Source organism: Phoca vitulina, unplaced genomic scaffold (genome assembly GCF_004348235.1).
Source record: "Phoca vitulina isolate PV1807 unplaced genomic scaffold, GSC_HSeal_1.0 scaffold2, whole genome shotgun sequence".
Classification (NCBI taxonomy): domain Eukaryota; kingdom Metazoa; phylum Chordata; class Mammalia; order Carnivora; family Phocidae; genus Phoca; species Phoca vitulina.
The window spans coordinates 64,826,338-64,849,527 of NW_022589705.1; the positions used below are offsets into that span (position 1 = coordinate 64,826,338).

The 23,190-nt window shown below is 40.1% G+C and overlaps 1 protein-coding gene across 1 annotated transcript in view; it reads left to right on the forward strand.

Moving 5' to 3' along the window:
- Window positions 1-22,262, forward strand: part of ATPAF1 (ATP synthase mitochondrial F1 complex assembly factor 1) — a 28,502-nt gene extending 6,240 nt beyond the window's left edge. The window contains exons 3-9 of the mRNA XM_032429688.1: window positions 1,991-2,041; window positions 2,649-2,711; window positions 5,691-5,741; window positions 6,878-6,925; window positions 10,341-10,436; window positions 12,490-12,597; window positions 19,416-22,262. Of these exons, the coding sequence (XP_032285579.1) occupies window positions 1,991-2,041; window positions 2,649-2,711; window positions 5,691-5,741; window positions 6,878-6,925; window positions 10,341-10,436; window positions 12,490-12,597; window positions 19,416-19,610 (612 nt within the window). The 3' untranslated portion in view covers window positions 19,611-22,262. The remainder of the gene's footprint in view (window positions 1-1,990; window positions 2,042-2,648; window positions 2,712-5,690; window positions 5,742-6,877; window positions 6,926-10,340; window positions 10,437-12,489; window positions 12,598-19,415) is intronic.
- Window positions 22,263-23,190: the final 928 nt, after the last annotated feature.

Genomic DNA, 23,190 nt, shown 5'->3' on the forward strand with positions numbered 1-23,190 from the left:
ACGACTAAGCCACCCAGGCGTCCCTAGACCCAAATAATTATAAACAGGTTTTTCACTTATGAGGGCATCTGGCTAGACACTGAAAAATTGTCCAGGATGAGCGAAAATTCTTCATTATGTGGAATTCATTTACAAGATCGCAGCTCCTGGCACCGCTTCCCCTCCCATAAATACGAATGTCCTTATCCAGTCAACTGTTGTGATAACAGAAAAGTTGTCCACAGAGATTTCCAAAGCATCAATATGGGAGTAGTAAAGTACCCATTTAAATGTTTTATTAAGGGGCGCCTGGATAGCTAGTCAGTTAAAGCATCTGCCTTCAGCTCAGGTCATGATCCCAAAGTCCTGGGGTTGAGCCCCAAGTCAGTCTTCCTGCTCAGCGGAGAGTCTGCTTCTCCCTCTCCCTCTGCCACTTCCCCTGTGTGTGCGTTCTCTCTCACTCTCTAATAAATAAATTAAAAAAAAATAATAAACGCTTTATTAAGTGCTCTTGAGACTTTTGGCACATACTTTCAACTATAATTTTAATTACTGTATTTCATTGGTTCTAAAGCCCACATTTATTTTTTGCATTTTAACATCTCCAGAATTGTCTTAAAATTGATGTGATATGAAAGTATTGTGTTATTATTTAATTGGCATCATTTTCTGATACATAAAATAATGGTGTTTCTTAAGTACCGTCTTAGGTTAAAATAAAATGCAATAAGCTTATACTTGGAACTTAAATTTGTTATTTCTATAAGTACAAGTGGAAATAAAGAATGGATTGGAGGGACATTGTGGGAAAAGAATATACTAGGCTTAGGGATTAAAAGGTGAAGTCATGGGGCGCCTGGGTGGCTCAGTCATTAAGCATCTGCCTTCGGCTCAGGTCGTGATCCCAGCATCCTGAGATCGACTATCTCCAGCCCGCTTCTCCCTCTCCAGCTCCCCCGTGCTTGTGTTCCCTCTGCCGCTATCTCTCTCTGTCAAGTAAATAAATAAAATCTAAAAAATAAAAAATAAATTAAAAAAATAAAAGGTGAAGACAGCTGTGCAAATGTAGGGTTTCATTTGTTTTGTTTTCATAGTGCACCTGAAAGTGAATGGTATGAAAATGAAATCAATTCTCTTTTTCTGGAAAGTTTACCTGTGAAGGACAGACTACATTAGGATGCTGCCACTGTATAGGGGTATGACCAAAAAGACAAGGGTGCATCCAACAGATTTTTCTATACCAGACTTTTGTCTAATTTGTTTGTACCAGTTCTGTGGGCATCATTTATGAAAGGTTTGGATTCCTTGAGGCACAGAATAACAAAAGACAGGATTTTATGCAGATGGTGTTTTTCAGCCTCAGAATCCCAGGTATAGATTGTACTCCTGAAAGGAATGGACTTGAACTGAGAAATTGAGTGAGAGACTTAGAACCAACCCATTCCTATTATCAGAAACCTCATAATAGGATTTCTTGACTGTGGCCTTTATCCAAGATAGTAGGCTAGGAGAAGAAATAATCACTAATTTGATAGAGGGAATATTAAGATTGAGTGCTGGAAAAGACCAGCCTGGTGAGGATGCCTGCCATCAGAAGTGTGTCACAGATGAGAAGCAGCCTTTGAAAATACATTTTTCCATTGCTTACCTCCTTTATGGCTCACCAAGGAACAGATCAGAGAGCAGAGCACAGGAAACCCAAGCAGGCCTCATTCTGGGAGGGAATCCCTCATATCCATAGTGGCAGGTATGGATATGGTCTCTAAGTACCGGTAGGTGGTAGTTACTAACAAATCTTTTCTCATCTCTGTATCTCAAAAGCTTAATCACAGAAAAGTTGTCTCACAAACAATAACTCATAGAACAGTGTGTACAGTTATTATATAGAATGGAGAAAAGTGAGTTTTCAAGTGTCTGATTACTAAATGAGTATTGTACACTTCACTAGTATGGTGGTCTTTTTCTTATGAGTAAGGTACAGATAAATGTCCTGTCTCATCATGTATTTCAGACAGACACCCTGGGGAAACAGCCTGTGAGCAGAGGATTCACTAAGGACAAGGTAGGTTTCTAATTAAAGATCTAAGTCTGAAGTCATATGGAACATCTATAATAAGAGGCAGCAAATTTGAACATACTGTGGTTCTGTGATTTTGTGATTTTTTTTCCAACTATGGAGATGAAAAATATTTCTATGAATTTTTATGTCCTTGATATAACCTCTAGCATAGTGTGGGTCCTGGGGCTGCTGGAGGAAATATGAGGGAAATGCTGGTGATATGCTTTCTTTCTATAGGAAGTAGTTTTAAAAAATCAAAGCATGTTTACTCATTTAATTTGCAAATAAGGAGCTATCCCTAGTAGAATAGCAGTTAAAGGTGACAACCAGATTTTCTCTTCTTAACCAGCTGCAAAATGCTGCAGTGCTCATTAGTGAGGGTAAAGCATTTAGAAAGTACTTTTAGATACTCCCCAGGAATAGCACTGTGAAAACCTGCCTGGGCTTAGGGGTTCACTTCTCTGAGCATACAGGTTTTATACATGTTCTGTACTTATTGAAGATCTGCTCCACTGTCCTGACCTGTTGCTTCCCACAAGGCTTACAGATAGTTAAGCTGTTGTATTTTTCTTAATTGTGGATGTTAATTGCCTTTTATTTTCTCATTCAGACTCTCAGTTCAATCTTTAACATTGAGATGGTGAAAGACAAAACTGCAGAAGAAATAAGACAGGTAATAAATGAAAATGGGCTGGCATACTTTATGAAAACATGTGCTCTGTGAGCCAAATCTGAAAGTAGAAAGAAGCATACATTTCTTGATACCTCTTTTTAGCCAAAATGAAAGGTGGTTACAGAAAGCAAAAGTGATCAGTTACATGAAACATAATGGCATAAGAAAGCTTGTCTTTCTTGATTTTACTCCTATATGTCTAACCAACTCACATTACCCCCTTCTGTTTCATTCCTGTTGCCCACGTCTTATTTAAAATCATCAGTACTATGTTCTGGCTTACTGTACTACCTAAGTAGGTTTCCCTGCTCTCATTCCTCCCTGCTCCTCCACCTCTCATAGCCTTACCAGTTGAATCCTCTTAAAGTTCTGCTTTCATTATGAAAAAGCATAGTGTATTCGTTAAGAACACAGACTCTAGGGTGCCTGGGTGGCTCAGTCGGTTGAGCGTTTACCTTCGGCTCAGGTCATGATCCCAGGGTGCTGGGATCGAGCCCCGAGTCGGGCTCCCTGCTCAGTGGGGAGCCTGCTTCTTCCTCTCCCGCTTGCTGTGCTTGTGTTCTCTCTCTGTTTCTGTCAAATAAATAAATTAAATCTTTAAAAAATAAAAAGAACACGGACTCTAGAGCCAAGCCACCAGTTTTAAGTCCTAGCTCTGCCACTTACTGTGTGAATGACTTTGATAAGTTAGTTAACCTCTCTGAGCCTTAGTTTCCCTCTCTGTAAAGTGGAGATAATAATACTAATAGTAGTATTAATAGTACTTATCTCATAGTAGTAATAACAGTACTTATAGAGTTCTTTGGGGAATTAAATGAGTTCATATTTGTAAAGCACATAGAACAGTGCCTGGCACAGAGTAAGTGCTACATTTGTGTTTTTAAAGAAATGAATAGAAATAAATATTATGTCAGTGACCTGCTTGCAAATGTTCAGTGACTTCCTGTATTCCTTTGCTTGCCATTCAGAGTCCTCTGTTATTATAGGACCTTCTTCTGGAAGCTTTCTGGACACCTTCCTTCAGAGCACTCATGATCTATCCTACCTGTTTGGTCATTCCATACACCTTGATTTGCATTGCTATTTACATTTTCATGTCTGTGATTCTTTTCTCTCTAATTAGACTATAATAAGCTATTTATTGGCATTTCTTATAATTCCGTGAATTATTTTAGGTATATTGAGAAAATCAAAATAATAATAAAAGCAGTAGACTATATGTCAGGTACTGTACTTAGTGCTTCACATGCACTATTTCATTAAATTCTCATAACTACCTTGAAGTGTAGGTGCTATTATTTCCAATTTACAACTGAGGAAACTGTAATTTCAAGAGATTAAGTAACTTAGGGTAGAGCTGGAACTCAAACCCATGTCTGTTTGACTCTGCATCCTGTTCCCTTATGGGAAGTTGTGCCAATTGCCATGAGTTTCCTTTGGGTGCTGTATCATTTGTTTCAGCAAAAGCATTTATTAAATACCTATTAAATGTCAGGTTGTATGCAAGACATGGAAATAAATGAGAGAATCCCCTACTCTCAAGGAGTTTTAGCCTAGTAGAAGGACAGACACAGACACAGACGAGAACAGCACAAGGTTCTAACTTGTGTTAATAGAGGCTTATGCAAAGTCTCTAGGAGACCTCAAACTGTGTCTTTGGGAAGAGATGCCAATAGAAAGCAGACACCAAGCATACTCTTTAGGGGAGAGAGAAGCCAGGCCCAGGAGGCTTGATATTCATATGATGAATATCATTTAGACCTATAATTTTAGACATAAATTTGTGTTTGTTAAAATAATTTGAGTAACCAAGGTCAATTATGTTAAGAAACATCTATCTGTCTATAAATTTCAGTGTTGATTCATGAACTATCTACTAGTATAGATTAAATAAAAATAGCAGGATATGCTGTCGTTAAAATGAAAAGACCGTGTCTGACATTAAAAAAAAAAAGAAAAGGCAAAGCAACCTTGGGCTGCATTGATAATGATTTGCCCAGGTCCTGGGAGGTAATAGTCCTTCTGTACCCTGTGTTAGTTAGATTATACTTTGATTAGTATCTTCAGTTAGGGGGCCCCCCTCCATTCTTAATGAAAATGTTGACAAAGCAGAGCATTTCTAAAGGAGGGTGGCCCTGTTCTTCAAAAGCTCGCTCAGGTGTCACCTTGGCTGTGATGCCTTCCCTGCATTCTATGCCTTTGCTAATGCTGTCATTCTCTGCTTAGAATGTGTCTCTTCTATCCTACCTGTTTATCTTCCTAGCCTCCTTGTTCACCTGGCTAACTCCTGATCATTCTTCAGGATACAGTTCAAGTATCCCCTCGTCTGGCACTCATTCCCTAACTTGGGTTAAGTGCCTCTTTGTTCCCCTCAGAGCACCTTGGCTCTGGTTTGTATTGTAATTCTCTTGTGCTAGGCACAAACCTATATTTCAACTAGTCCTCACTATAATCCTGTTAGGTTGATATTATTGCTATTTTACTGATGATTATATTGGTGTTATTTAGTGATTTTCAGTAATTTGCCCCAAGTAGCATGATCAGCAAATGATTGGAGCTGGAATTTGCATCCAGGTCCACCTGACTCCAGACACTGGGTTCTGAATGACTGATGTCCTGGCTGTCTGAGAAGCCCACAGTTGGCTGAGGAATATGGGTTTTGGGAAGGAAAAGAGAAGGTATGAGAAAAGAACATGTCTGTTGCATACAGGCACATCTTGAGAGAAATGATTCACAAGGTCATGGAATCCATTTGTCTGACAGGAATTTGTTATTAAGAGTTACAGTTTAATCATCTAGAAGAGTAGATGGTATTAAATCTTTTTTGTAATCATGTGCTAGTAATAAAAGCATTACATTGGGTTTTCTTCCTTGTTATCAAATAGCATGTTACTCTGAGCAATAAAAGCTGTCACCATTTCTTGGTGCAGGTTCAAAAGATTACCCACATGTCACAGACACCCTCTCTTTTTCGTACAGATTTGGCAGCAGTATTTTGCAGCAAAAGATACAGTCTACGCAGTTATTCCTGTAAGTAGCTTGGAGGGGGAAATGGAAGTGTTATGGCATGAAGGTCAGGGCTCTAACCTTAGCAGGCAGTTACCTTTACTTTTTCTATGTTTATTGCCTCTTGAGAACTTACATTTATAACTCTGAGAGTTTTTATTATGCCCTAAGCACCAAAGATTGGAAGCTCCATATGATATATTTATGGCGCTTGTTTTCCCTCTTTCTGGTTTAGCAATGTCTCTTTTACTCAAGTCTCTGACAAGGGAGCATGGTGTAAGTCATGTTGCTGAGCAATTTCCAAATGTGTTTTACTTCTTTTTGGTGTTTTCCAACCATACAGTTGGAATTTCAGACAGGGCCTCTAGCATAGCTTTCTTCCCCTTTTGTCTATAAGTGACCTATTACTGAGCTGACTTAGAGCTTCCTCCTAGGCTTTTTCTGGCATTTTCCCTTAGTAAGTGGCATTTTCTGTCTTGGAGATAGTCATTGGCCACTCTTGACCATTGAGGTTTGTGACTGGGAAGGGGTGCTGCTGGCTTCTTCTAGTTCAATGTCCTCACACTGACTTCTGCATAAGAAAGCATTTGATGTACTGGGTTATCAGCTAGTTCTTTAATTGTTCTTCTTCCCTGAAGAGAAAGCCATTTAGGTTACGTTTACATCAAGCACTGAGTTTGCATGTGTGAGTTTAAGATTAAGGAGGAAAACTCAGAGACAGAAAAGTCAAGCCGGGTCTTTTGCTTGCCCTGAGAGTACTGCTACCCCACCTGGTACACACATCGACCCTTGCCCTTGAAGAGTTCAACGGCCAAAAGGATCTGCACCTTTTGTGATATTTTAGATCTGTAATACCGACTCATTGTTTAAACAGGCCTTCTTGGCTTTCCCTTAGACAGCCTCAGTGGCCTGAAGTCTCTGACACTTGGCAGAGTCCCTTGCAGAGTTTGGAGTATCCACTCTTCACATCTAATTCTGACATTGAGCAGCCAAACACACACCCGGTTTTTCTCTCTGTCGTAAGAGGGAGTTGTAAATGATAGAATATAAGAGATATTTTTGGTTGTATTTTAGTCCTAGAGTTCAGTCTTGGTGAATTTAAATATGATTGCAGCCTCAAGTTTTCTTGGTTTTGAATTTTATTCTTTTCTAACCTACAGAAGGAGAAGTTTGACTTGATCTGGACCCGGGCTCAGTCCTGTCCAACAGTAAGTTTCCAGTGACCAGATGAGGATTGCTTATCAGTGCTGCCAAACAAGGATGTTTTCTAACCTATCTCTTCATACTCCATACTATCTCATGTGTTATAGCGCTCTGTTTATTTAACAAAGGTGCTTATGTGTTGACTGTACTGATAAGTGAGATTTTCAGCCGTAAGGAATCATGTGGGTTTGTCCCAGTAAGTGTGTCAGGCCCTTTAGCTTTCTGACATGGTGCAGCCCTTTCTGATTTGGATCTCTGTCAGTACAAGTGAACATGGGAGGCAACACCTGAACCCTTCACATTTTAACCCTCCTTTAAGTTACCGTTTTATTGCCAGTTTCTTTTCCGTTTTGGCCATGCTATTCTGCTTGTGTGTGCCTAAGGAATGATGAATTTGTTGGAGTCATGAGCTGCGAGAAGACCCAAGCGAAAGGGAATTGGTGAGGTCGACCAGCTGACTTGGTGTCAGTAATAATTTCTAATAATTTCTAGAATTTTCAAAAAGATTTCCCAAACATTGCTGAGACAAAATAAAAAGCATCTAAGTAAATGGAGAGATGGACTGTGATCATGGATTGGATGGCTCGGTATTGTCATCATTTCTCCCCAAGTTGATCTCTAGAGTAAATATCATCCTAGTCAAAATCCCAGTGGGCTTTTTTTTTTCCTTTAAAGAAATTGACAAGCCAATTAAAAAAAATTATTTGGATATCCAAAGGACCTAGAATAACAAAACAGGTTTGTTTTTGTTTTCGGTGATCAGCAAAGCAAGGTTTATTGAGTGAGAGTACAAAGCTCCCAAAGAGAGGGGGCTCGAGACAGTTGCCCCAAAACAGTTCTGGAAAAAAAAAGAACAAAGTTAGAGCACTTACATTTCATGATTTCAAGGCTTATTATAAAGCTATAATAATGAAGACAATGTGATATTGGCATATAGATAGACATATAGATAAATAGAAGAGAGAATCCAGAAATAGACCAACATGTGTGGTCAGTTATTTGTTAGCAAAGGTGCCAAGGTAATTAAATGGGGAAAGGATAATCCCTTCAGTTTGGATATCCATATGCAAAAAATGAACCTCTACTCTTACTTCACACTGTATCCAAAAATTAACTCAAAATAGATCATAGATATAAATGTAACTTCTACAAAATACAATCTTAGGTTGAATGTTAGTGATCTTGGGTTTGGCAAAGATTTCTTAAGTGTATCACAAAAAACACAAACTATAAAAGAAAAAAATCAAAATCAGTAAATTAGATTTTATCAAAATTAAAATTTTCTATTTGTATTCTCATGTTTATAGCAGCATTAGTCACAATAGCCAAAAGATGGAAGCAACCTGAGTATCCACTGATAGATGAATAAACAAAATGTGGTATATACACCCAATGGAATATTCATCCTTAAAAAGGAAGGAAAATCTGACATATGCTACAACATGGATGAACCTTGAAGACATTATACTAAGTGAAATAAGCCAGTCACAAAAGGACAAATACTGTATGATTCCACTTACGTATCTAGACTAGGTGTAGGTACATAGAATAGTCAAATTCATGGACAGAAAGTAGAATGATGGCTGCCAGGGGATGGGGGAAAGGGGAATGAGTTCTCATTTAATGGGTATGGAGTTTCAGTTTGGGAAGATTAAAAAGTTTTGGAGATGGATGATGGTGATGTTTGCACAACAGTGTGAATGTACTTAATGCCACTGAATTGTATATTTAAGAATAGTTAAAATGGTAACTTTTATGTTATGTGTATTTTACCACAATAAATAAAAAATAAAATTTTCTACTTTTCAAAAGACATTGTTATGAAAATGAAAAGACAACCCACAGACTGGGAGAAGATATTTACAAGACACATATTGACGCGTGACTTGTATCTAGAATATATTAAAAACTCTTACAACTTAAGAAGACAGGCAACACAATTAAAAAATGGGCAAAAGATTCAGACAAAGTGGAATGGCAGATAAGCACCTGAAAAGATGCTCAATATTATTAGTCATAATGCGAATTGCAAATTAAAACCACAGTGAGATACCACGAAAATGACTAGAATTAAAAAGACTGACCATACCACGTGTTGGTGAGGGTATGGAAGAACCAGAACTCTCATATACTGCTGATATAATAATGTAAAACAGTACAGGTACCTTAGAATGACAGTTTCTTTAAAAGTTAAGCATATACCTGCCATACCACCCAGTTATTCTACTCCCTAGTTATTTTCCCAAGAATTGAAAGCATATGTTCATACAACACAAATGTTCACAGCAGCTTTATTTGTAATAACCAAATCCTAAAAGATACCTATCACCGGTATATAAAGATATTGTGGGGGAGAGGGATTGTGTGTACATATACATCTACAGTGGAATAATATTCAGCAATAAGAAGAATGAACTATTGATAGATACATGTAACAACATAGATAGATCACGAAACAATTACACTAAATGAAAGAATCATACCCAAAAGAAGTATAGATTCTTTGGTTCCATTTATACAAACTTCTAGAAAATGCACCGTGACCAGGAGTGACAGAAATCAAATCAGTTACCTGTTAGCTAGGCACTGAGGTTATGTCAGCTAAGAAAAATGAAAGAGAGCCTGAGCGGTTGGCCATAAGGAGATAGTTCCATGACTAACGCATACTGGACTGATTATACTTTGTTTTCTCCTAACATCAGTCTCTTCACCACTCATCCCTAATTCTAAACATCTTAAGCATAAAACTAATCATTTCTTTGTGTTTACAACCATGTTCCAGTATCAGCTTCAGATGATAGAATAGGAAGTGATTATAATAATTGGAACAAAAGTTAACTCAGCAGCATTAGAAAGTTTAGAAATTGAAAAACTCAAATGTTCATCAATAGAAGAATAGATAAATTGTGGTAAATATCTATAGTGGAATTCCATACAACAATGAAAATAAATGAATTAGAGTTGTATTTATCAACATAGATGAATCTCAAAAGTGTAACGTGAAGTGAAAAAAGCAAGTTGCAAAATGGGCATATAGTTTGATCAAAGATTTAAGTTTTTAAACATGCAGCAAGTTTTTAAACATAGTATTTCTTGTTTATGGATATGCATATGTGTGTGCGCATTTAAAGAATAAAAACCTGAAAGGGAATGATAGACACCAAATGCAAGATAAATGTTACTCTGGAATGGGATTGGAATGGGTTACAGAGAAAGCTTTAGTTGGATCTCTAATGCTTTCTTTCTTAGTTGGGTTGGAAAGTATATGAGAATTTGTTAAATTATCACTTAATGAATTTCATAATTGTAAAAACTGTTTAAAAACCAGACAGTGAAAAAATGGAGTAAATGATTAGGCACTTGGACATGGAGCAAATGATTGTATTTATTCATCTATCTCTTCATGTATTTGTTTCCCAGTTTCTCTGTGCACTACCAAGAAGGGAAGGTTATGAGTTCTTTGTAGGACAATGGACAGGTACTGAACTCCACTTCACTGCACTTATAAATATTCAGGTAGGTGGCTTGTGCTCATCCCCTAGAAGAAAGAGGCCTACTCCTGTGAGCCCTTGCTGAGGCTTGAGGACACAGAGTATCTACTAATTCTCAGCAGTATTTGCTTCAGCGTTGATGAATTGTTTTGCTTCAGCGTTGATGAATTGTTACACTTTGCATATTGGGCTAGCTTTCTAAGCCCTACTCAATACCTAGAAATTGGAAAAGACCCCAAAACATATTCTCTGACTACATTTGGTCTCTCCCATCTCTTCCCCATACCTCTATAACGTTTACTGCTTGTGTCTCACTTAACTAACATGGGTGAGTTGTGATGGTTATCTTTTTAACTCTAAGGTAGACTGCATGTCTTACTTGTATTTTATTAACAGAGTCAGCACTTTCCAAGATGCAAGATGCATAGTTTCCATTCCATAGATGTTGTTTTGTTTGTTTCCTTCCTTCCTTTTTTCTTTGTTTTATTCCCAAATATTGGATTAAGACGTTCAATCCAAAACATTTGAAGCTCTTAAAAATGAAGTCAGTATTTTAAATCAGATTGTAACTGGGATTGACATTCTGTATTTGGAGGCCAAATTGCCAAAAAACAAGCCTGTGTTACAATGGCTTTGAAGGTTGGGGTAAAGGAAATGCAAAATAGAATGAGAGTTTGCTCATGATTGTATCCTAAAATTGTATTATGTTTTTAAAAAAGGGGGGATTAGAAAAAAAGAAACGAAAAAGCAGAATGAAGGGGCAGTTTTTACCTTGATTTTTTTTTTTTTTTAAACAGCGAGAGAGGGAACACAAGCATGGGGAGTGTGAGAGGGAGAAGCAGGCTTCCCGCCGAGCAGGGAGCCTGATGCGGGGCTCGATCCCAGGACCCTGGGACCATGACCTGAGCCGAAGGCAGACGCTTAACGACTGAGCCACCCAGGCGCCCAGTTTTTACCTTGATTATTGGATGAATTATAAAATAACATTTATTGCACATCCTATAATCAATATTCGATGTACTTACTATGTGCCAGGTGTTTTATATATATTATGTCATTTCATCCTCACAAAAGTCCCATGAGATAGTTACAGATATTATTTCTATTTATAGAGAAGAGCATGGGCTCAGAGAAGTTAGTCCCTAGTGTGGATGAGTGTGGTAATAGGTAGCAGATCTGGATTTGATTGATTCCAGTCTGTGAACTGAACCCTTATGCTGCTGTGTTAGAGACCTGTGAGACAAGGTCCCTGCCCTACTGAAGCTCATAGACAAGTATGGGAAGAAGATCCAGAAACATAATTATGATCAAAATGATCAGTATATTTGAAGTAAATGGGGGAGAACTGAGAGGCTGAACCCTAGCACTAGGTAGGTATTAATAATTAGAAGGACTCCTGCTGAAATTTAGAGATGAAACCCAGACATCTTTTTTGAATGTATAGTTGTTTCCTCCTACATATAAGGGCTTTAACTTTGAACCCAGCCTCTCTTCCTAGTCTGGACTGAGGTCTGATAACCACTGCCCTGTCCATTCTTCATAAAATTATGATGTTCCCGTTCTCCTTTCCCCCCTATCTCCCACCTAGATTATATTTTAAAAGGGCACATTACAAATCTGGCCCGTGTGCAAACTCTCCAGCTGTTTGCTACAGCTTAAAAGAGCTCAGTCTTCAGAGCCAGCCAAGGGGAGTAGATTTCAACTGTGAAATGCACTAGTCCATAAAAGTGGCAATTACACAGGCATATTGCTTTCTTTAGAACTTGATTTGGTAGTTGCTTGTGCCATTTTGTTTTTAAATATATGGCCATGATGAAGGATTCACTGCCTACTGTAAACATTTTCTGGGAAAAAAGCCAAACCTTTTTCAATTGAAGACACAAATAACACTGTGCAAACTGTCAGTTTCACTGCGCCTTGGCAAGCCTGACCATCCCCCCACCTACCAGTCCTCTGACTCACTAGCCACTCAAGGGGCTGTTAGGAGCCCGAATTTCCTCTAGACTCTCTATTGCTCTGAAATTGCAGTTTTGTGTGGTGGTACCTTATTGAGCCTTGATAAGTGTTTCTCCTTACAGACCCGAGGGGATGCTGCAGCCAGCCAGCTGGTTTTATATCACTACCCTGAACTTAAGGAAGAAAAGGGCATAGTGCTGATGACAGCAGAAATGGATCCCACATTTCTGGTAAGAATTAATTTTTACCTCCTGAGCGGTAAGATTCTAGAGACCTACAGGTACTTATTTCTTAAAGTTGACAATAATTTTGTCTTGCACAAGCTCTTCCAAGTTGAAGTTAGTACAATCACTAACTCAATCACTTATTCACAATTTTGAAGTCCAAAAGCTCTGAAAACAAAGTTTTGTCATAATACATTTGGTCACAAGACCTTATCTGACTTGAACTTACTTGGTAGCTAAATCTTCATTTAAACTGATATAAGGCCACTTGTAGTCCTTATTAATCCCACTTGGTATGGAATATTCATGCATTTTACTAAGGAAATATTAATGTATTTGATCATGGGGAGTTACATTATGTACCTATTGCCTTTCTAGAATACAGTAATTCTGACTCCAAAACACATCTGGCCCTAGGGGTTTCAAGTAAGAGACTGTGGACAAACAAATGGTTTCTTAAGTGTCAGGACATGTTCAAAGTCTGGAATAGTTCTCAATCTTTTCTCTTCCCCCACACTGCTCACATGTATTACATTCAGCGTACATAATGATTTCCCTTCCTCCTTTTCCCATTCCTTGGGATAGAGCATTGACCATATGTCCATAGATAATGATGCCCACTGTGTTTGTTTTCTCTGTATATCCAGGGTCAGGAGCAGTTTTATGGTTATTATACAGCCAGTTTGTCTAGTCCTTGCTCATTTCTGCCTCATTTATCTGGCAGGATTTAAGTTCAGGATGTCAAGATAGTGAACACTGTAGTGCTTCTTCCCCCTTAATTTCTTCATTACAATACCCACTTATTTTTCCTCTCTCTCTTAGCAGCTACTTACAGGGAAGGAAAAAGTGATGACACTCAGCTACTATCTCACAATAGCAGTAAGCCCCAAGTCTGGAATTGGAACTCTTCTTTCCACCATCACGCTCAAATGGAAGTCACCCAAAATCCTGTCCAAAAGAATGGAGTTGCCATTTGTTTTAAATATGTTATTTATTTGTATGAGAGAGAGAGAGCATGAGCAGGGGAGAGGCAGAGGCAGAGGGAGAAGCAAGACCCCCCCAGCTGAGCAGGAAGCCCGATGTGGGGCTTGATCCCAGGACCCGGAGACCATGACCTGAGCCAAAGGCAGATGCTCAACCAACTGAGCCACTCAGGTGCCCCTGGAGTTGCCATTAATTGAGCTAGACAAGATTGCGGGAGGAACAGATTTGGGAGGAAGATCGGGAGCTCAATTTTGGACATGTTAAATCTGAGATAGCTATTATATACCCAAGTAGTAGGCAGTTAGATGTATGAGCCTGGAGGTCAGGGGAGAGGTCCAGGCTGGAGATACAAATATTGAGAGTTGTCAGCATACAGATTATTATTTAAAACCATGAGACTAAATGAAATCACTAAGGAAGCAAATGAAGATAAAAAGAAAAGAGGTCTAAGAACTGAGCCTGGAGACATGAGGAAGCATCACCAAAGAAGATTAAAAAGGAATAGTTAGTGAGATATGAGGAAAACTAAGATGGGAAGGTGCCCTGAAAGCTAAGATAAAATGTTTCAAGGAATTGGGAGTGCTCAACTGGCCAAGTCTCACTTGCTGGTAAGGCAAATGAGATGAAGACTGAGAATTTACTAGATGTTACAACATGGAAGTCATAGCGAGATTTTTAAGGACAGTTTCAGAGGAGTGGTAGGACAGAAGCATCATTGGAGAACATTTAAAAGAGGCTGGGAAGAAAAATTGTAAGGAGTAAGCATAAACAAGTCTTCCAAGGATGTTTCTGTGAAGGGAAGGAGAGAATGGGGCACTAGCTGGAGGGGGAGAAGTGGAGACAAGAATGTGTTTTGTTTTGTTTTAAATATGAGAGAAATAACATTATATTTGTATACAGATGGAAAGATTCAGTAGAGAGGGAAATAGTGATAATGCAGGAGAAAGAGGAGAGAATTTTTGAAGTATTTTTGAGTGGTTAAGTCTGGAAATGAGGGATTGATCTTTGCCAGAAATGTAATAATAGGAGAGAGAAGCCAAAATATAAGGACACAAATACAGTTAAATGGAGAGAGGTGGTGGTATCTTGTAGAAATTCTCTCCAGATTGCTTAGTGAAAAGACTAAGACTTTATCTCAGTGAAAGGTCATCAGATGAGAGTGAAGATGGAAGAATAGGTGTTGGATAATTGAGTGGGAAAGAAAGAGAAAGTGTGAAATGATTTTCTAGGACAGAGTCAGCCAACCATGGCCTGTGGGCCAAATCCAATCCATTATCTGTTTTTAGAAGGCCCATGAGTTAAAAATGTGTTCTACATCCTTAAATGGTTGGAGGGGGGAGGGACGGAACTAAAGAAGAATATTATTTCATGGCCTGTGAAAAGTGTTTGAAATTCAAATTTCAGTGTCTGTAAATAAAGTTTTATTGGAACACGGCCATGCTTATTATTTACATATTATCTGTGGCTGCTTTAGGTCCACACCAGAGTTAAGTAGTTGCAACAGAGACTGTAGGGCCAGCAGAACCTAAAATATTAACTGTCTGTCCCTTTACAGAAAGTGTCGACATGTGGTCTAGGAAACTGGAAGAGAGAATGGCTGTGTGGGTACAGGCACAGAGAGAGGGCTGAGATTTGGGTTTAACTGGAGTTATGGTTCAGCCAAGTGATCTAATGAAGTAAGCAGGGACCAGAAAGTTAAAGATTTTTGAGTGCGAAAGAATGATGGTAATTACTGACCATGGAATGCAAGCTGGATAAAGAGGGAAGTGAAAACATAAGGAAGGTGAGAGACTGTAAGAACTGTGAGTCCTGGTGGAGTTAAAGGATTTTTGAAGTTGGGAGATAGGAAATATATGGGGTGCCTGGGTAGCTAGCTCAGTTGGTTAAGTGTCTGACTCTTGATCTCAAGGTCATGATCTCAGGGTCGTGAATTCAAGCCCCTATCATTAACTAATTAATTAATTAGGAAATAGTAATAGACCGAGCGTGGCTGTTTGAAATTGAGATTTGGAGGGGATATAGTTACCAATAATGACAAGGTTTAAGATTGGCCCACAAGAAGGAGGGAGTGACACAGAGACTTTAGTTTCTGGTCTTCAGTAAAGCCCAGCATCTAACCATATTGAAAGTGGACTCTGGAGGTGACAAGAGGTCCTTCTCTGCTCTGGCATTTTTACCACCTCACTCTGGTGGTCTCAAACTGCTACACACGCCTCATCAACGTCAAAATTTGCTTCCTGGCCTTATAATACTGGACAACATACCAAACAACATAGATTTGCCTTGTAGAAATCAATTTGGCTCTGAGCTTCTTATGTAGTACAGAACTAGAGATGTTAGAATTTATTGTAGGGGTACACGATTCAGAGATGGGAAACAGAAATGTAATATATGATCCCTTGCTACTCAGGCATGAATTTGCACTTTGGCATAGTACTTCCAAATACAGTAAAGCAAATGAATAGAAATATACAGAAACTAGAGGTTTCTTCTGAACTAATAGCCTTAATGCTGAAATTTAGGAGAATATTTGAAAACCTCATTTGGTTCCACCTCTGTGTCAGTAGATGCTTTCATCGGAATGCAGCCAGTGCTCAGATGGAGTGCTAGGATGCTCATGCAGGGGATGTTCCCTGGCTCAGAAAGAGGAAGAAGAGAGGTCCTAGAGATGACACTTGGGCTGAATCTCAAAGATGAGCAGGAGTTTAGCCAGATAAAGAAAGGGGGGAGGGGAAGAGGAATGTTCCAAATAGAGGGAATAGCATAAGTACATGTTAGGACACATAAAATGACTTGAGGTATTATAAACAGTTTGGTATCATTAATATATTAAAAAGGTTTGGTGGGTTGTGTTTAGAGGTTTGGCTTTATCCTGAGGACATGAAAGTGTCATGAAAGGGTTTTATTTTTTTTTTATTTTTTTTTTAAAGATTTTATTTATTTATTTATCAGAGAGAGAGAGAGAGCACAAGCAGGGGGGAGCGGCAGGCAGAGGGAGAAGCAGGCTCCCTCCTGAGCAGGGAGCCCGATGCGGGACTTGATCCCAGGACCCTGAGATCATGACCTGAGCCGAAGGCAGAGGCTTAACCAACTGAGCCACCCAGGCGTCCCTCATGAAAGGGTTTTGAACAGGGAGTAACATGTAAAGTGTTAGACTTCAATGCTATTAATCTCAATTATTTGCTTCCTAAATATTTTTTAGTTCTGTCCCAATCAGTGTGATCATTTAAAAGACAGTTGCAGTAGTGTGAGCAAGAGATAGTGAAGACGTGAAGTAGAATAGTAAGGATGGTGGAGAGAGAATGACCCCAGAAATATATAGGGAGTAAAATGGACAGGACTTGGTAAGGTGATAGTATCTATGAAGATTGAAAGAAAGGGAGGAATCAGGTTTGTTAGTATACCTTCTTATTGAGCAACATAGGAATTAATATGTTTATCTTCTCAGGTCCTCGAAAAGTAGGAGACTACTGCTTCATGGTGAGAACTAAGGCAGTGGGGAGAGGGCTTTCCATAACCCTCCATGAGAGATAAATACACATGTCTCCTTACCCACCATACTAGTGGTCTTAAACTAGTGGTCAGAAACCTTTATCAAAACAAAATCTTATTTTTTTTAAGATTTATTTATTTATTTGAGAGAGAACAAGAAAGCCAGGGGGTGGGGTGGGGGGGCGCAGAGGGAGAGGGAAAGAGTCTACTGATGCGGGGCTTGAGATCATGACCTGAGCCAAAATCAAGAGTCAGACATTTAACCAACTGAGCCACCCAGGCGCCCCCAGACAAGATCTTATTATGTGAAACCTCTGATACAACAGCTAAAACAGAGGTGAAGGGACTTGAGGCACCTCCACAGAGCCTCTAGAACTCTGCAGTGTGAACAGCACTGTTCTAGAATGAATACAGCCGAAACTACCCCTACCTCCACTATCCTGAGCCTCAAGTTAAAGTCAGTTATCAGAGGTCCCTACAGTTCATGGGCCCAGAAAGTAGTGGTATCTACCTCCAAGAATGGCAGTGTGCTTGCTTTAGAAACAGTTTACTCTTGAGGCATGTTTGAGTATAGGAAAGGTAAAATTGATGAATTAGGGTTATCAACCTTGATCAGTCTTAATTATCTTGCCCCACCAGGAACAGTATCAGGATGAAGTAGAGGGAATACCAGTCTAGGAGTCCAGAAGTTTGCCACTTGCTAGCCATATGACCTTGGGCCCATCCCTGAACCTCATCTCCTTTGGTTTCCTGGCCTACTAAATGAAAACTGGGTGATCTCTGAGGCCCCTTCTAGCTCTGAAATTCTATTAATTTGAAATAGCCAGCGTTTTGGAGAAAGGCTTTTGATTGAAAATCCAGTCTCAGAGATTAGTCCCTGCCTATGAGAAATGACCTGAAAGCCCTATGGGAGGGAGTGGAGGTAAAGGAGCCTATGGTATTTATAAATCCATTTTCATCATTCTGTAGCTAGACATAGCACACTTTTGATAGTTTTAGTGGGAATTTTCCAGTATTTTGGGGAGTTGGGTTTGGCCATACGAACACAGTGATGATGAATAAGTGCCTCTGGCCAGCTAGGACGAGTGAGATGTATAGGAAGCAAAAGTAATAGTAGTTGGAGGACATTGCTTTATAAGGTTTTGAGAGTAGAGTATAGCTGTGTCCTGACCCCACCTCTGTCACACAGCGTGCACCATTTCTCTGCCACTGAGCTTTATAAAGAAAGAAGGTGGACCCTCTGCTTCCCTGGAGCTTTGCTGGCAGAGTAGTTAGAGGGAGCTGCATAGCAGATTACTGCTAAACTTAGTGGCTTAAAACACACACACACACACACATACACACACACACACACCATTTATTACCTCCCAGTTTCTATGGGTCAGGAATTCAGGAGCAGCATAGCTGGGTGGCTCTGGCATAGAGTCTCTCATGAAGTTGCTGCCAAGATGTTGGCTCAGGCCATAGTCATCTGAAGAAGGTTGATTGGGCTCAAGGATCTACTTCCAAGCCCACTCACATGGCTGTCAGCAAGAAGCCTCATTCCCTTGCCACATCAGCTTCTTCGTCGGGCTACTTGAATGTCCTCATGACTTTGGCAGCTGACTTTCCCCAGAGTAAGTAATTCAAGAGAGATAGCAGGACACAAGCTGCGGTGTCTAATGTGACTTCGTAGCAGAGGGCATTCTTGCATCGTTTCACCATGGTCCATTTGGAAGAAGGAAGTCAGTAAGTACAGCCTACACTCAGGAAAGGGAACTAGGCTCCCTCAAAGAGAGAAGGGTCATAGAATTGGGGGACAAACTATAGAACTACACAGCTGGCTTTGGCACTACTTTTCTGACTGAGGTGGTATCAGGAACAGGTTTTAGTCAAGAGTATGTCTCGTTAGTTAAGAACTCAGTAGTGACTCGCAAACTGGTTCTAGAAGCTGAGTAACTACTGCTCTTCCCCAACCCCCTTGAAGATATACTTAATAGTTATTAAGGAACTGAATGAAGAGGGACATTTCAAACATATGTGTTACTTTATTCAGCAAATATTGGCTAGATATGACCATGTGCAGGGATGTAAAGCAAACATATACTTTGAGGAATTCATACGAGGGAAGATGGACAAAAAAGCAAAAGAGAAAAGGACAGATACAATGTAGTATGACACATACTATGGTAGAGGTCAGCATGGGGTAATTTGGGTGCATAGACAAGGGGCACCTTACCAAGACTTGGATGTCAGGGAGTCAGAGAAGCTTTCTGAAAACAGTGACTCCTGGGTAAGGCCCCTCCACTTGCCACAGAGTTTTATGGCCCTGTGCAGGGAATGACCTCACTATTCTTTTTACCTTACAGAATGTTGCTGAGGCACAGTGCATTGCCAACCAAGTTCAGCTCTTCTATGCCACTGACCGGAAGGAGACCTATGGGTTAGTGGAGACCTTTAACTTCAGACCAAATGAGTTCAAATATATGTCTGTCATCGCTGAATTGGAGCAAAGTGGACTTGGAGCAGAACTGAAATGTGCCCAGAATCAGGATAAGACTTAGAGCTGTGAGGGTTGGCTTAGAGTCTGCTTAGCCCTGGGGTAGTTTTCTACAGCCACCTGCCCCTTGAACTTTTGGGAGCTTAGGAGCTATAAGGAGCAGTCTCTAACGGGTTGTCCTGTGTGCTTATTGCAAGAAGTAATCGTGGAGGTGAGCCCTATTACTTGACATTCAGGAACAGAGGTACCCAAACATTCTGATAATTATCTCCCAGCATACTTAAGCTTTCCTTTTAAAGTGTTTGAGGTCATAACCAGAGAGAGCTAAGGATCCACAGGATGGCAACTTGACTTTACACAGTATAATAGTGCTATGTATCTCCTTTTGACCACACAGCTCCCAGATGATTAGTTCTTCATATTTATAAACTTGTGACAGGATGGTAAGCTTGAAGACCTGTAGTTAGATGTGGGCTTTGCATACTCTTCCTATGTGCCCCTTGGCTGGCCAAAGGTATAGCGCAAATACCCTGTTTAGACTCTAGAACGACCAGATATTGGCATCAGGATGCAGACTTCATCTAGATGTCCCCAGAGTTGCCTCTAGTGTAGCTGGTTTGCAGGGTCAGTAGACCTCGGGTTCAGTGAAGCACACAAGTACGGTGCCAGCGTACTTTTAAACCACGGTTTGTTACACCTGCCCCCTAACTCTGCCTGTTAGAAGCCGTGTATTTGGAGAGGGCGAATCAGTGCAGTGTAAGTAAATCACCACTTTCGTAAGGAGAGGGTCCATCCTGATTTGCATGTTTTGTTTTATTTCGTTTTTTTTTTAACAACTCTAAGCCATGCCAGTACTATATGAAAAAGTAGGTGGAAGCAAATGTTCCCAAACTGGGTATGGGGGAAATGTAGCAATAAGATAAAGTCTGGCTTACAGTCTTTTTACACTGAGCAGTGAAATCTAACCTGTGTGCTGTCCTTGGTGTCAGGGCAAATCTCATCTTTGGACTCAGCATTTGCTTGAAACGCCAAAAATAAGAAAGGTGTTCTCCGGCCCTGGAAGCTCACATTTGGTTTGTAGTGTCACTGCCGTGGCTCCAAGCTCAGTGCTAGAAGAGGGCAGTGGTTACACACCAGCCTTCTGAATCTGAGGTCCCAGGGCCCCCGGTAGTGTTGTGGACCCCCTTTACTATGCCTTTCCTTTTCTTGATCTGGTGTGCTCCGCTTTGCTACCCCTGCCTGAGGCCTGCTCGTGTGACACTGAGTTGGTAAGTGGGAAGGTAACCGGTAGTTGCAGTTGGTGTGTTTGTGTATTTTCTTTATTATGGAAGTTGGTTTATAGGTTGGACCTGTCCCCAGGCTCTTTAGATGGGATTGGACTTCGTGTTATTTTCTGGGCTGTGTCTCTTTTGTCGTACTTCTGAGTCTGTGTGTAGAAAGAGGTAGTGTTTGTTAAACCTGGAATTGCTGCTAGCCTTTCACAGTTTCTCTAAAGGTTGAGCTGTTTCCTAATGCAAATTCTGGACCTGCCTCTGGTTCTGACAGTTCCTTTTTTGAGAAACTTGAGTCTGGATGTTTTGAGTCCCAGGAATCTTTGACATCAGGTGGAGTTGCCTCCGTGGGTATCCGGTTATGTTTGCTTTTCCCTTCAGATGGACCCAGTTCTTGGCCATTGTACATTTTCATAACGCCTCCACCAGAGGGTGAAAAGATGATGGGAGAAGAAATAAGAATTGGCTGCTCGTTCCTCCCAGCTTTGCCCTAAATCCCCACTTGCCGGAAGGGGATGTATACATAGACAGTTACATTGGACATGATCAAAATGCCATCTGGCTATTCTTTATATTTACCTGGTACGATCTGGCAAAGAACCAAAAGAAAATTTTAAGTCAGTAAATTTGTACCCAGGTGCAACATGGTGTTATAGAAGGTGGACAAGCTTTAGAGTTAGATGAATCTGGGTTCAGATTCATTAGCTCTATGCTGTTGAACAAATTACTTAAACCCTCTGATTCTATTTCTCTGTAAAATGTGGATGATAATAATAATAATATCTACCTCATAGGATTATTGTGAGAATTAAATAGGCTTATATATAGACTATGGTAGAGCTTAATAAATGTCAACACCCTTCCTCTTTTCTAATTCCCCTCTTCTCTTTAAAGACCAACACAAATTACCATTTCAGACATGCAGATCATTCTTCATTGCGGTATAAAAAATAAACCTTATCTCAGAAGTTCTCAAACCTTAAGTTGCAATAGAATTACCTAGAGCACTTTAAAATGCAGATTCTCAGGTCCCCCAACCCTGCTGGATCATAATCTTTGCAGGAAGTGCTGGGAGTCTGCATTTAATATGTGCTCCAAATGATTTGGATGTAGGTCATTAACCAGTTACACTTTGAGAACCATTGCCTTATCTGTTCTTCACAAAAAAACACCCATTAGCGAGATCTTTCTTTCCTGCGGACATTAAACTTAGGATTGGTTCCTTTGCTCTTGCCCCCCATAGTGGTCTCCCTTTGCATACTTTACAGTGTAAGTATGTATGTATGTATCTTTTTTCCCCACTAGACTGTGAGCTCCTTGAGGGCCAGGGTTTATCTCTATTCCCAGTGCCAAGGACATGGCCTGGAACATAGAAGATACTCAGTTGTTTGTTGAATAAATAAATGACATGGATTTTAGCCAAAACATTATCTTGTTATGTATATGTACCTATAATCAAATACTCTGAATTTAAGAGACTCTCAACATGCATAGATTGGAACTTACTAAGTAGTAATATTTGCAAGCCAAGATGCCAAGCTTATACACCGTCTCTGTATCTCATCAATCCTCTGGTATGACCTTGGCGGGCTGTGGGCTCCGGGCAATTCAGCAGTCCCTCACAGAGCACTTACTCCAACCGCCATGTTAGGTGTGCCGACACAGGAAGATGAGGAGGATGATCCCTGCTCTCCAGGTCTGTTCTGGCCACTGTCCATGTCTCTCTTCCCTCGGGCCTCACATCTAGCACCTCGTCGTAGTTTGCCTTGTCCTGTTCTCAGGATGTTTATGCTGCTACTTCTTTCCTCAAACAGTTTGGAAGCAGGAACTACGTGTTCTGGGTTTCTTTGCAGTCTCCACAATACCGATGTCTTGTTCAGTCTTGGAGAAGAGGTATAAACGCCCACCCCAGTCATTTGATTTAGCATTGAGTCAGCAGTCATTAATATTTATTGAGCACCTATTCTGTGCCAAGCATAGTTACAGGAAACTGGGGAATACAGCAACAAATAGGACAAATAAGGCCCCTGTTTTCATGGAGTTTATATCCTTGTGGAGAAGACAAATGAATAAACCAAGAAGATTATTTCAAATACTGGTAGTGCTATGAAAATTAAAAAAAAAAAATAGTGTGCTAGAATGTGGAGTGGAAGCAATAACCTAGTGGTCAGGAGAGCCATCTCTGCAGAGGAGAGAGCTGATACGTGAGTTGAGGGAAAGTAGCAGGTTGAGAGAACGGCAAGTAGTGAGGCCTTTGCAGCAGGGCCGGGCTAAGCATGAGTGTTCCTGGGCAGATTTCAGGGTTCATTCCTTGCCCTCAAGGAGCTCACAGTTGAGCAAGCAAGACACTGACATGAATAATCAAAATATAAG